Below are 12,065 nucleotides of genomic sequence, written 5' to 3' on the forward strand. Positions count from 1 at the left end.
CACAGGCCCAGGGCCTTCCCATGAGTCCCTCCGGCCTTCCGGCCTCCCTCTGTCCCTCTCTCCAGGCTGCTCCTGGCAGGGCAGGCACCTCCTCAGAGCCCTCCCTGGTTGCTTCTGAAGCCACCTCCCCATCACTCTCTCCTCACCCAGTTCACCCCACACATCTGGAGCCCCCTGGGGCAGGGGCTCCGTCTGGGTCTGGCCCTGGCCTGTGCATGGCTATGCAAGCAGGTGGGCAGATGGCTTCCCACACAGATGTGCTGCCAGCAGGCCCCGAGGGGCCCCACCCAGGGATAAGCAGACCACCAGGGCACAGGGAGGGCAGGGGCCTCACCTCAGGGGTATAGCTGGCGCTCCCTAGCCAGGGCTGGATGGAGAGGGGCAGCCCATCCAACAGGGCCATCGTGGACCCGCACAGTTGGCCCACGAGCTCTGACCTTGCCCTTCTGCCGACCCACGGAGCGGCTGTGCGGTGGCGAAGGGCAGGGTAGCTCGCTGCTTGATCACTTAAAAAAATCCCGAGAAGTCCATGGTCTCAGGTATCATCAGAACTGCCACGTGCTGTATGCAGGGCCATCGTGACCGCTGCCACTGCCTGAGGCCCAGGCCTGGCCCTCTGCCGCACTCCACATCCGAGCCTCCTCCTTCCCATCCCCAAGCTCAGCCCGTGAGGTCCAGGGGAGAGAGGGGTCTGAGCCTGCTGGCCCTGACTCATCCGGAGCTGTGGCTCGCTTCCTGTTGGAAACTCTGAGCTGCCGCTGGCGGCTGTGGCTTCAGGGGGACTGAGTCACCTCCATCGGGGAGGGGTGCCCTCCGCTCTGCCTGCTGCAGCCACACCCAGCACCCCCCTTCCTTGGCCCTGCCGCCAGCTGCCTGCCCTGCAGGCCCAGCCCAGCCACGGACAAGGAAGGAGAAAAAGGAGGGGAGGGGCTCCCAGTCACCACACCCAGGAGTTGAGCATGAGGAGGCTGGGCTGCCAAATGACCCGGGAGTGGGTGGGCAGGGGTGCCGGGTGGGAGAGGCCAGCAGGAAGGCCACATGGGCTGGGTCTTTGTCTCATGCCTCCTGTCGGAGACATGTCGTCCATTTAGCGAGGAGCTAGAGAGGCCACACAACCTGTCCGAGGCCTCAGAGACAGCCAGGAGGGGAGGCCAGCCTCCACCCCACAGCCTCACTGATCCTCCCAGATGGGCCCAAGGCAAGCCCCTAACAAGTCCAACTCACCCCAGGCCAGCCAGCACCAGGGCTCCGCCCAGCCCCCCATAGAGGGAGCTGTGCCCCAAACTTGGGCCTCCCTTGGGCCCCCTCCCTGACACCCCTGGCAAACTCCTGGCCACCCTGAGAGCCCCACTCTAGGCCCCCTTCTTCAGCCTGAGACAGCAAGCTGCTCCCCAGGTGCCAGGCCCAAAGAGGGAGGTGGGGCCAGGCTGGCCTCAAGCTGGGGGATCGGGCCATCCTGAGCCAGCACGGAGGGCAGAGCGCTCCACAGTACGTGTGTGAGCCTTGGGCTGCAGGGGACACATCTGCCCACCTGGGTCCTGCCGGTACAGGTGCTTGTGGACAGAGGGAGGCCACAGAGAAGGGGCAGAGCAAAGGGTCTCTGGAAGCCTCTGGGACGACAGGACCCGTCCTGTCCTGTGGGACCTGGTTCATACCAGGAAGGGCCTATCTAGGCCCCAGGCTGGGCCAGCAAACACCACACCCCAGCCCTGCGGCCTCTGCCGTGCCGGAGGAGCCTCCTGCCTGGACCCTGCGCTTCTCCCCATCCCACCCAGGGCCGTCCCCAGCCACCACCAAGCCCAAGCTGGTCAAGCACTCAGTTACTGGGCACTCTGTGCAACACCAAGCCTGACCCATCAACCACTGTGGCAGGGGAGGCAGCCGGGCCACGTGCTGGAGGAGGGCCACACCCAACCAGCGCCAGCACCTCCTCGCACACCCCCACCTCGGTGCCAAGGAGCCTCGGGGCAGACAGGTCACTGGGACAGCAGAGGCGGCGTAGGGGGTGAAGGCAAGGGCAGTGTTGGAGAGAGGGGAGGGGGCGCCCCAGGGTGTGCCTGGGGAGGCACTGGCATCAGCCACAGGCTCCTCCTTGGCCTACACACCCCAAGGTCCCCAGCCAGCCGAGGAGGAGGGGCCATGTGGGTCCATCAGCAAGCACACCCCCCCCTCGGGCGGGGGGGCCACCTGCTGGCGTGAGCAACGCTCCACAAGCCGGCCGACCACTGCAACCACTCCAGCCCAGGCCCAGGCCCAGGCCCAAGACCCGACAAACCAGACCCCCACTTTCCACCCCTCATGATTGGGGTCAGGGTGCAGCTGACCTGTGGCTGGGGCAGGCTCCGGGCCTGGCCTGGCCAGGGTCCCCTGGGTGCTAGCAGGCACCACAGGGGTCTCAGGTGACACCTCCTCAAGCTCCTTCCGACGGTAGACCCGCTGCTCCTCCACCGGCAGGGGCCCCCGCTTGGGTGGGGAGCCCAGGGGACCCTGCACAGCCTGCACGTGGGGGGTGCGGCGTGCGGGCATCACCATGGCGACGGGGCGGCGCACGCGCTGCAGAGAGGCGGGCACGATCTCCGGTGGCAGGTGCAGGTACTGGCGGAGGTGGGCAATGCCTTCATTGGTGAGGTACCAGTAAAAGTGGCACCAGGCAAAGGTCTCACGGACCAGGCCCCGTGCCCGCAGGGACGCCATGGCACGCATGACCTGCAGGTTGGTGACGCCGGGCACATGGGGGTGCCAGCTGCGGGGCCGCCGGTCCTTCTTGGCCACCATCACGCCCTCGCGGAAGAGCACCTCATAGATGGCCCGCAGCTGGTCCCGTGGCATGAGCATGCCGGCCACCATGGCTGCTGGAGCCGGGCAGGCAGCGCAGGGGCGAAGGCAGCAGGCGGGGCACCACGAGAAGGCCCGGGGCACCGAGAGAGGCTCTCGCGCTACAGGGTGTGACAGCGGGCAGCGGCAGGGCAGGCAGGCAGGCAGGCTGGGCGTGAGGGCGCGGGCTCCCGGCTGTGTGGCTCACGGCGCCTGGCTCCGTGCAATCCCGGCGGCACTGCTGGCTGCCCGCCCTCCTCCAGGATGCCGGGCCGGCCCCCTCTGACTCAGCAGCATGGGCGGCCCCTCCCACCCACAGCCGACGGGGCCCTTGTAGAGTAGGGGGCACCTCAAGAGGCAGCGGCCATCCCCACAGCTGCCCCTTTCCCCCCACCAGGCCCCGCGGCTCCAACGTCAGAAATGACATCAGTTTCTAAACACATCCTTCAAGGTCCCTAAGACTGTGCTGGGGCGAGTGGGGGCGGATACAGACCAACAGTCTAAAGAAGAGGGTGGCAGGGCAGGCAGGGGGGCTGAGGGCAGGAGGGGTCCTCGGCAGGGATGTGGGTCTGGTGTCCCGGCTTCACAAGGTTCTGAAGGGGGGTGCTGGGCTGCCAGGCCTGGAGGGACGTGAGGTTTGAGCGGAGAGGACTAGGGCCTGGGGAAGAAGCTGGGGTCTTGAGGGAGGAAGTCTGAGGGGAGCGGCTGGGGGCAGCTGCCACAGCACAAGGACGGGCGGGCTGCAGGAACCGCTGCTGCTGTCCATCAGGCAGGCAAACGGACAGAGCCCCCACCTCCACACACCAGGCTTGGAGGCGGTGGCCACCCAAGTTAACACTTCCCACTCCAGGCCAGATTAGGGGTGGCCTCTCCAAGCCCACAGCCCTGTGAGCAGAGCACCGGCTATGGGGCTCAGAGGGGCCTCTATTCACCCCCGCCTCCAACCCAGCTGTTGGAGGCCAGAGACTCCCAGATGCTTTCACAGAGAAAGTCACTGAGTCCCTACGGCCCACAGATGCCCACCCTGGGCAGCCCAAGTGCCCGTCTGTGGGCCAGATGGATGGCTGCAGGGTGGAAGAATGCCAGGCCAGAAGACGGCCAGGGCCCAAGGGAAGGGAAGAGGAAACTGCCCTGTGAAGCCCTGCAGGCCTGGCCTAGCCACACCCATCATGCCCCCACCCCCTGCTGCCGCGCGCACTGAGGGTCCAGGCATGGGCACCACACCCAACACTCCCACCGTCCCACGCTGTACTCCATGAACCCCCACCGGACTGCTGCTCGCCCTGAGCGGACACACCCCTTCCCACCAAGCACAGCAAACCCGGGAACTGATTATAAATAGGGCAGTGGGGGGGGAGGGACGGAGAGGGGGGATCCCGAGGTGGGAGGCGCTGGCCAGCAACCGGCAGGCGGCCAACAAGCAGCTTGTGGGGGCGGGTTTATGGGGCCGTCTCCATGGCGCCACGGTGCAGGCTCCAAACACAGACACACACGCGCACACACACGCACGCGCACGCCTGCGTGCACAGAGATGTGGTGGCGGGGAAACTCTGAAGGCACAGCCGCTGTTCCCACAGCCCTCCGGCAGGGCCAGCTCGCTGCGGCATGGCTCTCCCTCCCTCTGAAGCCAGCCCCAGGCAGGAAAAGGCCAGCCTCAGAAGGTGAGGCTCAAGGAGGATGTAGGGACCACAGAGGCCACGCCCCTCGGACCACCAGCACCTGCGGACCCTCCACCCACCAGGGCTGTGGCTTTGGGAACACCACCAGCTGGGTCCAAGCCTGCCCAGCCCAGTGCCCAAAGCAGTCCCTACCCTTTTGGCCAGTCCCTCAGCGCCCCCCACACACTGACCTCCTGCACTCCCGGCAGGCCCACCGCATCTTCCTGGCATGATTCCCTAACCTGATCCCCACCAAATCTCCAAGAGCCCCACCAAATTAACGCACGATACCCACACTGTCCCAAAATGACCCCAAGGCTCCTTAAAAGCACGTGGACCTAGGTTCTTTCCTACACAGGCCTGCAGGGGAGCCGGGACTGACCTCCACCGAGCCGCCACCCGACCAGCCCGCCTCCCCCAAGCCAGCTCGGGGCAGGAGAGGGCGGTAGCTTCCTCCAGCAGAGAGAGGGGGCGGGGCTCGGTGGGAATCCCCTCCCTCCCACCAGCTAGGGGCCTGCAGGCGGGAAGGGAAGCCGCAGGGAGGAGCCCGGAGCAGAATGTTCCCGGCCCACCCTGCCAGCTCCGCACACGCCCCCCCTGCGGCATGCACCACCCCCACCCTGCCTTGCAGCACACACCTCCTGCAGCACACACACCCCCGAAGCACACACCCCCCTGCGCTAGGGTCCAGGCGTCCCCCCGACCCCCGGGCGGAAGCTACTGCCCCCCGCCCCCACCCTGTGGGAACCGAAGCGGTAGCTGATTCAGCACGGGGAGGGCCAGGGTGTGCGACTGGGCGGCCCCTCTCCCCCCACTCCAGGCCCCTTCAGGTTTCCAGAGCAACCAGTCAGGGCTCCTGGGCAGCCCCCAGCCCCCCCACCCCACCCCAAGACAAAGAGCTGCAGTGTGGACTTGCTCAGGGCCAGCCGGCCCGGCGCCTCTTCACAGTGGTCCCCACAGCCCTGCCCTGCCCCTTGGACGCCAGGTTGTGGGCGGCAAACTCGGGCGGGGTGGAAGAGGCTGACCCTGCTGTGAAGGCTGAGCTCCCACCGGTTCCCTGTCCCCGCCCCGCCGCCGCCGCCGCTGCAGCAGCCACCCCGCCCCCGACGCTCCTGCAGGGCTGCGGAGCCGCGGGAGCCAGCCCAGTAGGACCCCGAATCAGGTGGAGCCCGGAGGGACAGGGTCTGGGGTCTCCTGCGGCTCCGGCTCAGCGACCCACAGTGTCGCCCCAGGGATGGCAGACCCTGCCCGCCACCCTGCGTGGGCTGCACCAGCCAGAGGTCACTGTGTGGTCCGCGCCCCCCGGCTCGGGCCTGGCCCCGGGACCGCACCTTTGAGGGAGCTGATCTCGTGCTGAATGGCTCGCGAGGGGTCCATGTCTGCGCCGGGGCTGAGGGCGGCTGTGCCACCGCCAAGCAGAGTCCAGCCCCGCACCGCACTGCCCAGGCCAGCGCCGCAGCCGGGGGAGGAGCCCGGAGGTCTGGGGCAGGGCCTGCCGGCCAGGGGCGGGGCTTCAGCTGATCAATGCGCCGGACAGGGCCGCCCTGGGCGCATGCTCCCGGCCGGCCGCACCGCGCACCCCTCCCTCCCAGCCCGCAGTTCTGGGGCACAAGACCCTGCTAACCCCAGCCAGACTGCCAGGTCACCAGGCCGGATCCAGGAGCGCTCGGACGGCCCCGGCCCATCCCACAGCCCCCCGCGTCCACTGCAACGAGCCATGCTTAGAACTGCCTGTGGGACACAGGTGGGAGGGCCTCGAAGCCGCCACCCATGCCCTGCAGGAGATACCCACCCATCCAGATCTCCCAGTGACCTCCTCAGCCGGCCCAACTCCAGGGCCTGGGCTGGCAGGCTGCTGAGATCAAGCCCCCGGACCCTGGGCGGCCACCTCCCACCTCCTCAGCCCCAGCATTGTGCCCCTTCCCCGGGCCGTCTGGCCTCTGTGCAGCCCTGGGTCAGGCACCTCCTACACTGGCTCCCAAGATGACAGGTCCGACCTGCACCCTGGCCTCTGCCTCTCCCAGCCAGCCTCAGGATGCCCCACAGGTCCTCCTGGCTGCGCCCCCCACCCCCCAAGTCTGCCCACTCGCCAGCATCTCCACTCCTGTGAGGATGACACTGTGGCTCCATCCCACACCCACCCTGCCACGACCACCAGGGACCCTCCACAGCTGCTCAGATCCAGCCACCTCTATGGTTAATTGGGTCAGCCTCCTCAGCCAGCAGGAGTAGCTGTGTGTCACTACCCAGGCCTAGGGGAGCAGGTTGCACTGGCAGGGTGAGGTCAGCTCTGCCTCACTGCGCTGCAGGGAGGCACGGAGGAATGCCTGGGCCCTGCCCACACCAGGGCACCCCTTCAACACTGGCCCCAGGACTGTGCTCCACCCTAGTCCATGCTGGTAGTGTGGGGTAGGATGGCCTCCACAAGATAGAAGTGACCAGCCTGCCTGTCTCCAGCCAGGCCTTTCCTCTGCCTTCACCCAAAAGTCCCTCCCGTCCTGCAAACAGACCCACTGTGCGCCAGGTTGGGGCTGGCGTGGAGGATGTGACCATGACCCGGGAGCGAGGCTGGTAGCTCCCAGGGGTACAAGCTAACAGGCAAAGGGCCAGAAGCCCCAGCTGCACTGCAGACCCAGCAATTCTGGGGTCTCTCGTCCCCCCGCCCATCCCTGCCCTCCCTGGGACTCAGCCAGTTGGGGTGTGGGGAGTCTCAGGAAACACCAGTTTCCTGAAATGGTGAAGTGAAGAATTAAAACAGAATTCCAGGCTGGGCACGGGGGCTAATACCTGGAATCCCAGCACTTTGGGAGACCGAGGCAGGTGGATTGCTTAAGGTCAGGAGTTTGAGACCAGTCTGGCCAACATAGCAAAACCCCATCTCTACTAAAAATACACACAAAAAAAGCAGCCAGGCATTGTGTCGCATGCCTGTAGTCCCAGCTACTAGGGAGGCTGAGGCACGAGAACTGGTCGAACCCAGGAGGCTGAGGTTGCCATGAGCCAAGATCGCGCCACTGCTAAATTCCCAGTTAGGTTTTACTAAGCTGTATCTGGATGAACCTAAATTTGGCCTGCAACTGAATCGTACTTCCTTATTAAACCTCAGCTGAAAGTGACAGATATTTATAAACAGACCTAAAAAGTTCATACGTTAAAAAAAATGCTGTTTTTTGTTTTGTTTTGTTTTGTTTTGTTTTTTTTGAGACAAGGTCTCACTCTGTCACCTAGGCTGGAGTGCAGTGGCTCAATCACGGCTCACAGCAGCCTGGACCTCCTGGGCTCAAGCGATGCTCCCACCTCGGCTTTCTGAGTAGTTGGGACTACAGGCGTGCACCACCACTCCCAGTTCATCTTTTGATTTTTTATACAGTTTGTCTCTCTGTTGCCCAGGCTGGTCTCAAACTCCTGGGCTCAAGCAATCTTCCCACCTCCCAGTGCTGGGATTACAAGTGTGAGCCACACTGCCCGGTCCAGATCGATTTTTTCAATTTAATGCATAAAAATTTTCCTCAGCCTAGGGAGATTTTTTTTTTCTTTTTTTTTTTTTTTTTGAGACGGAGTCTTGCTCTGTCGCCCAGGCTGGAGTGCAGTGGCGCGATCTCCGCTCACTGCAAGCTCCATCGCCTCCCGGGTTCATGCCATTCTCCTGCCTCAGCCTCCTGAGAAGCTGGGACTACAGGCGCCCGCCACCACGCCCGACTAATTTTTTTGTATTTTTAGTAGAGACGGGGTTTCACCATGTTTGCCAGGATGGTCTCGATCTCCTGACCTCGTGATCCGCCCGTCTCGGCCTCCCAAAGTGCTGGGATTACAGGCGTGAGCCACTGCGCCCGATGTTGGTCAGGCTGATCTCGAACTCCCGACCTCAGGTGATCCACCTATCTTGGGCTCCCAAAGTGCTAAGATTACAGGCATGAGCCACTATGCCCAGCCAGGAAGATTTTTTTTTTTTAAAGATTAAAATGCATACAATGGAATGGTGTAAGATTGGCCAGGTGTAGGCCGGGCGCGGTGGCTCAAGCCTGTAATCCCAGCACTTTGGGAGGCCGAGACGGGCGGATCACGAGGTCAGGAGATCGAGACCATCCTGGCTAACACAGTGAAACCCCGTCTCTACTAAAAAAAATACAAAAAACTAGCCGGGCGAGGTGGTGGGCGCCTGTAGTCCCAGCTACTGGGGAGGCTGAGGCAGGAGAATGGCGTAAACCCGGGAGGCAGAGCTTGCAGTGAGCTGAGATCCAGCCACTGCACTCCAGCCTGGGCAACAGAGTAAGACTCCGTCTCAAAAAAAAAAAAAAAAAAAAAAAAAGATTGGCCAGGTGTGGTGGCCCAGCACTTTCAGAGGCTGAGACAGGAGGATCACTTGATCCCAGGAATTCAGGACCAGTCTGGGCAACATAGCAAGACACTGTCTCTGCAAAAAACTAAAAAACTAGCCTGACATGGTGGCCTGTGCCTGTGGTCCCAGCTCTTTGGGACGCTCAGACAGAAGGATAGCTTGAACCAGCCCACCCAAGGCTGCAGTGAGCCATGATTGCACCACTGCGTTCCTGTCTGGGAGACAGCAAGACCGACTCAAAAACAAACAAAAAAATAGGATCATGGTTTTAAGCTAATGAGAAGGTGAGGGCACACAGCTGTTCAGAGAAGGAACACACAGGTTTTCACACACCGACTCTGCCTTTAACTTGCCCCCTGAAGTCAAGCTGCCCACCTATGAGTGGCCACCATAGTCACCTGTGGTCACCTGCAGCCAGAGGCTTATTAGACAAGCTGCAGCAGCTGCAAGGTTCTGGGAAGGGGCCTGAGACTGCCCAGCCCAGGCAGGCTGGAACGGTGGCTATGTGGTGCAGCCTCGGAAGTGGGGGCAGCCACGATGACCCCGGGAAAGGCTCAGCCAGCAGCACGTTAGTCAGTTCTGTGGTTCCTTCCCGGCACAGGCTTCCCAGAGGAAGGGACAGCTATGTGGGGACAGGCCGCAGGCAGCCAGCACAGGAAGAGGGGCCACATGCACCAAGGCCTTGATGTAGAGAAAACAAGTCCAGGCAACCCCCATGAATGTGGAGGTGGCTGTAGCCAGGAGGGGGGCGCCTGGAGACAGGGCTACAGCCAGGGATTTCAACAGGACAGGCAGGTCCCAGGCTGGCAGCGAAGGGCCTGAGAGCAAGAGATGTAGGCAGCAGGGAGGAAAGGGAGCCGGGATAGAGGAAGCTGGGCGCCCTGATGACACAGCTCTGGAGCGTGGGAAGCAAAGCCCCGGCCACTGCCCAGGAGACCTCATGGCTCTGGCCCCGCAACCAATTCATGGATCACAAAGGAGTCTTGCCGAAAAAGCACGTAGGTCTGTGTGTCCAGGCCAGTGAACTGGAGGGGCCTCCAGGCTGGAGTCGGACTCACCAGCACCAGTGCCGCCGGAAAACCCCTACCTCTACCTTCTGCTCTGCTGATCAAACCCAGCACGGTCCCCATGCCCCCATGCCCAGCTGGGGTGCCATCAGGCCTCCTGGCCAAGTCTCACACCCTGGGCAAAGCCAAATCCTCTTGAAGCTCTCTGCAAAATCCCCACACCACTGGGGACCCCAGAAGCAAAGTTGAGCCCAGACACCACAGATAAGCCCTCCCTTCTTCCCAACCCCTCTGTCTGGGCACAGAGCAACCCCCTCTTCACCAGTCCCCTGAGACCCTGGCTGCCCTGGCCACAGGCCCAGGCCAAAGAAGGGGCTCCAACCCTGTCTCCCATACCATACCTGCGCATGGGATGGGCCCTCTCCTGAGGCCCTGCCCACCACCACCCTGCCTGCCCTCCGCTTTGCTCCCCGCCCCATCTTCACACCCACCCACCCACCCAGTCCCTAGCCCCATGGCAGCCTGCCCTGCTGGGGCTCTCTGGTGGTGGTGGAGCAGGCCAGTGGGCTGTGACCTGGTGATCCCATGCAGAGGTGACCTGCGACAGGCAGACACTTCCCTCTGGGGTCCCCTACAATAGCCGCAGGGAGACCAGGCCCAGTGAAATCCTGCCATAGATACATCCCGCACACACCGAGCCCTCCGAACGCACAGACCCGTGCTCTGCTCCCCGCCTGACCCTGAGGCAGACCTGCAGGAGCCACCTCACCTGCCCCAGGCTCCTGCCCCTGCATATGCTGTGGGACTGAGGTGGGAGGAGAGCCTTCCATGTCTGGAGGCCACCCCGTGCAGGGTGGGGCTCAGTGCCAGCTCAGTCAGCCTGCAGGATTTCTGGGGTCCAGGGCCACCACTGCGGGACTGGATGCCCACCAGGGCTCCTGGGAGTCCCAGTGAGGGACCCAGGAGGCACAGAGGTTACCTCTCCAAGCCACATCCTTCTCCTCCCTCCCCTGCAGCCCAGTACAGGAGTATCTCAATACCACGGGTCTGCTGGAGACCAATTTGGGGGGAAGGTCCTGGGTCCCACCCACGTGACCCATCCATTAGGGGGCCTGTCCTACCCAAATGTCTCTCAAACCTGTCCTGTGCCCACTGTCGCCACCACACCCTGGCCTGGCCACCACCTTTTCATCTCAAAGAAAGTGGTAGCCTCCCCTGTTGTCCTCACCTCCACGCACTGGGCACACAGCAGCCAGCGCTCTCCAAGCACAAGCAGGTCCCACCACAGCCCTGCCGCTGCCCTCCCGAGGCCATCCTCACGCGGGCACCTGCTCTGCTGCAGCAGGGTGGACCTTGCCAGGCCTCTGCTGAGAGGCTTCTCGCCTGATCCTTGGTGGCTCCCCTTCCCTCCCTCTCAGCCCCCCAACACTGAGACGCCTGTGTGCCCCTGGGGCGGCTGCCTCACCCAGCACTGGATACGAGGGTGTTACCACAGGAAACGTGGAGCAAGAGAAGAAATGAATTCCTGGAGTTCAAGGATGGGCTGCACTTTCCCAGAACTCTGCTAATATCATTGACTTCACTAGTAGATTAAAGGAGAAAACCTGTATATTGATCTCAAAAATTCTGACAGCTCATTTGATAAAAACCAGCGTTTATAACAAGGGATGATGCTCTCTGCATTGTTAACATGAGAATAAATGCCCCTCGTAGCACAGCGGGGCACCCTCCCAGAGCCAGGCGAGGCTGCTGAGGGGAGGGCATGTGAGGGTGAATGCCAACGGTGCAGGTGCAGCTCTTGGTCCAGTGCCAGGACATGGGACAGCATTTACCCAAGTCAGCACTGCTCCTCTTGGCACCTGAAACAACTCAACTCACCATTTACTAGAGCTGAGAGAGAGTTCATTGAGAGGCTGGCTTCAAACGCAGTTAAAAGAGCCGAGAGATTTCTTCAGGCCAGCAATAACAAGTTAGGAAAATACAGCAGGAAAAAAACTCTTCGTCAGCACAAAACACTCTGGAATAAGACAACTGATGATCAGTCAGAGCTGATGCAGGGAACGCCCCGGCTCCAGGATGGCTCCAGGACCAGGCTCGGGGTCCGGGATGCAGAGGTCCCAGATGGCAGACGCTGTGCTAACCTGATTCGGCCGCAGTTCTGCTCACCCTCCCACTGGCTCTGCCAGGAGACTCATTACACAAGTCCCCATCAGACAGCGAGGCCACGTGGCTTGTCTGAAGCTCCAA

The 12,065-nt window shown here is 62.7% G+C and overlaps 1 protein-coding gene across 4 annotated transcripts in view; it reads right to left on the reverse strand.

Moving 5' to 3' along the window:
• Positions 1-12,065, reverse strand: part of PLEC (plectin) — a 60,860-nt gene that overhangs the window by 32,334 nt on the left and 16,461 nt on the right. The window contains exon 1 of one of the 4 annotated variants that reach the window (XM_025393329.1): positions 5,804-5,906. The exons of 2 other annotated variants lie outside the window; for them this stretch is intronic. In XM_025393329.1, the coding sequence (XP_025249114.1) occupies positions 5,804-5,849 (46 nt within the window). In that variant the 5' untranslated portion in view covers positions 5,850-5,906. Of the gene's footprint in view, positions 1-2,324; positions 3,057-5,803; positions 5,907-12,065 lie in introns of those variants that run through there. One more of the 4 variants, XM_025393322.1, reaches the window with a different exon arrangement.

This window comes from Theropithecus gelada, chromosome 8, assembly GCF_003255815.1.
Source record: "Theropithecus gelada isolate Dixy chromosome 8, Tgel_1.0, whole genome shotgun sequence".
NCBI lineage: Eukaryota > Metazoa > Chordata > Mammalia > Primates > Cercopithecidae > Theropithecus > Theropithecus gelada.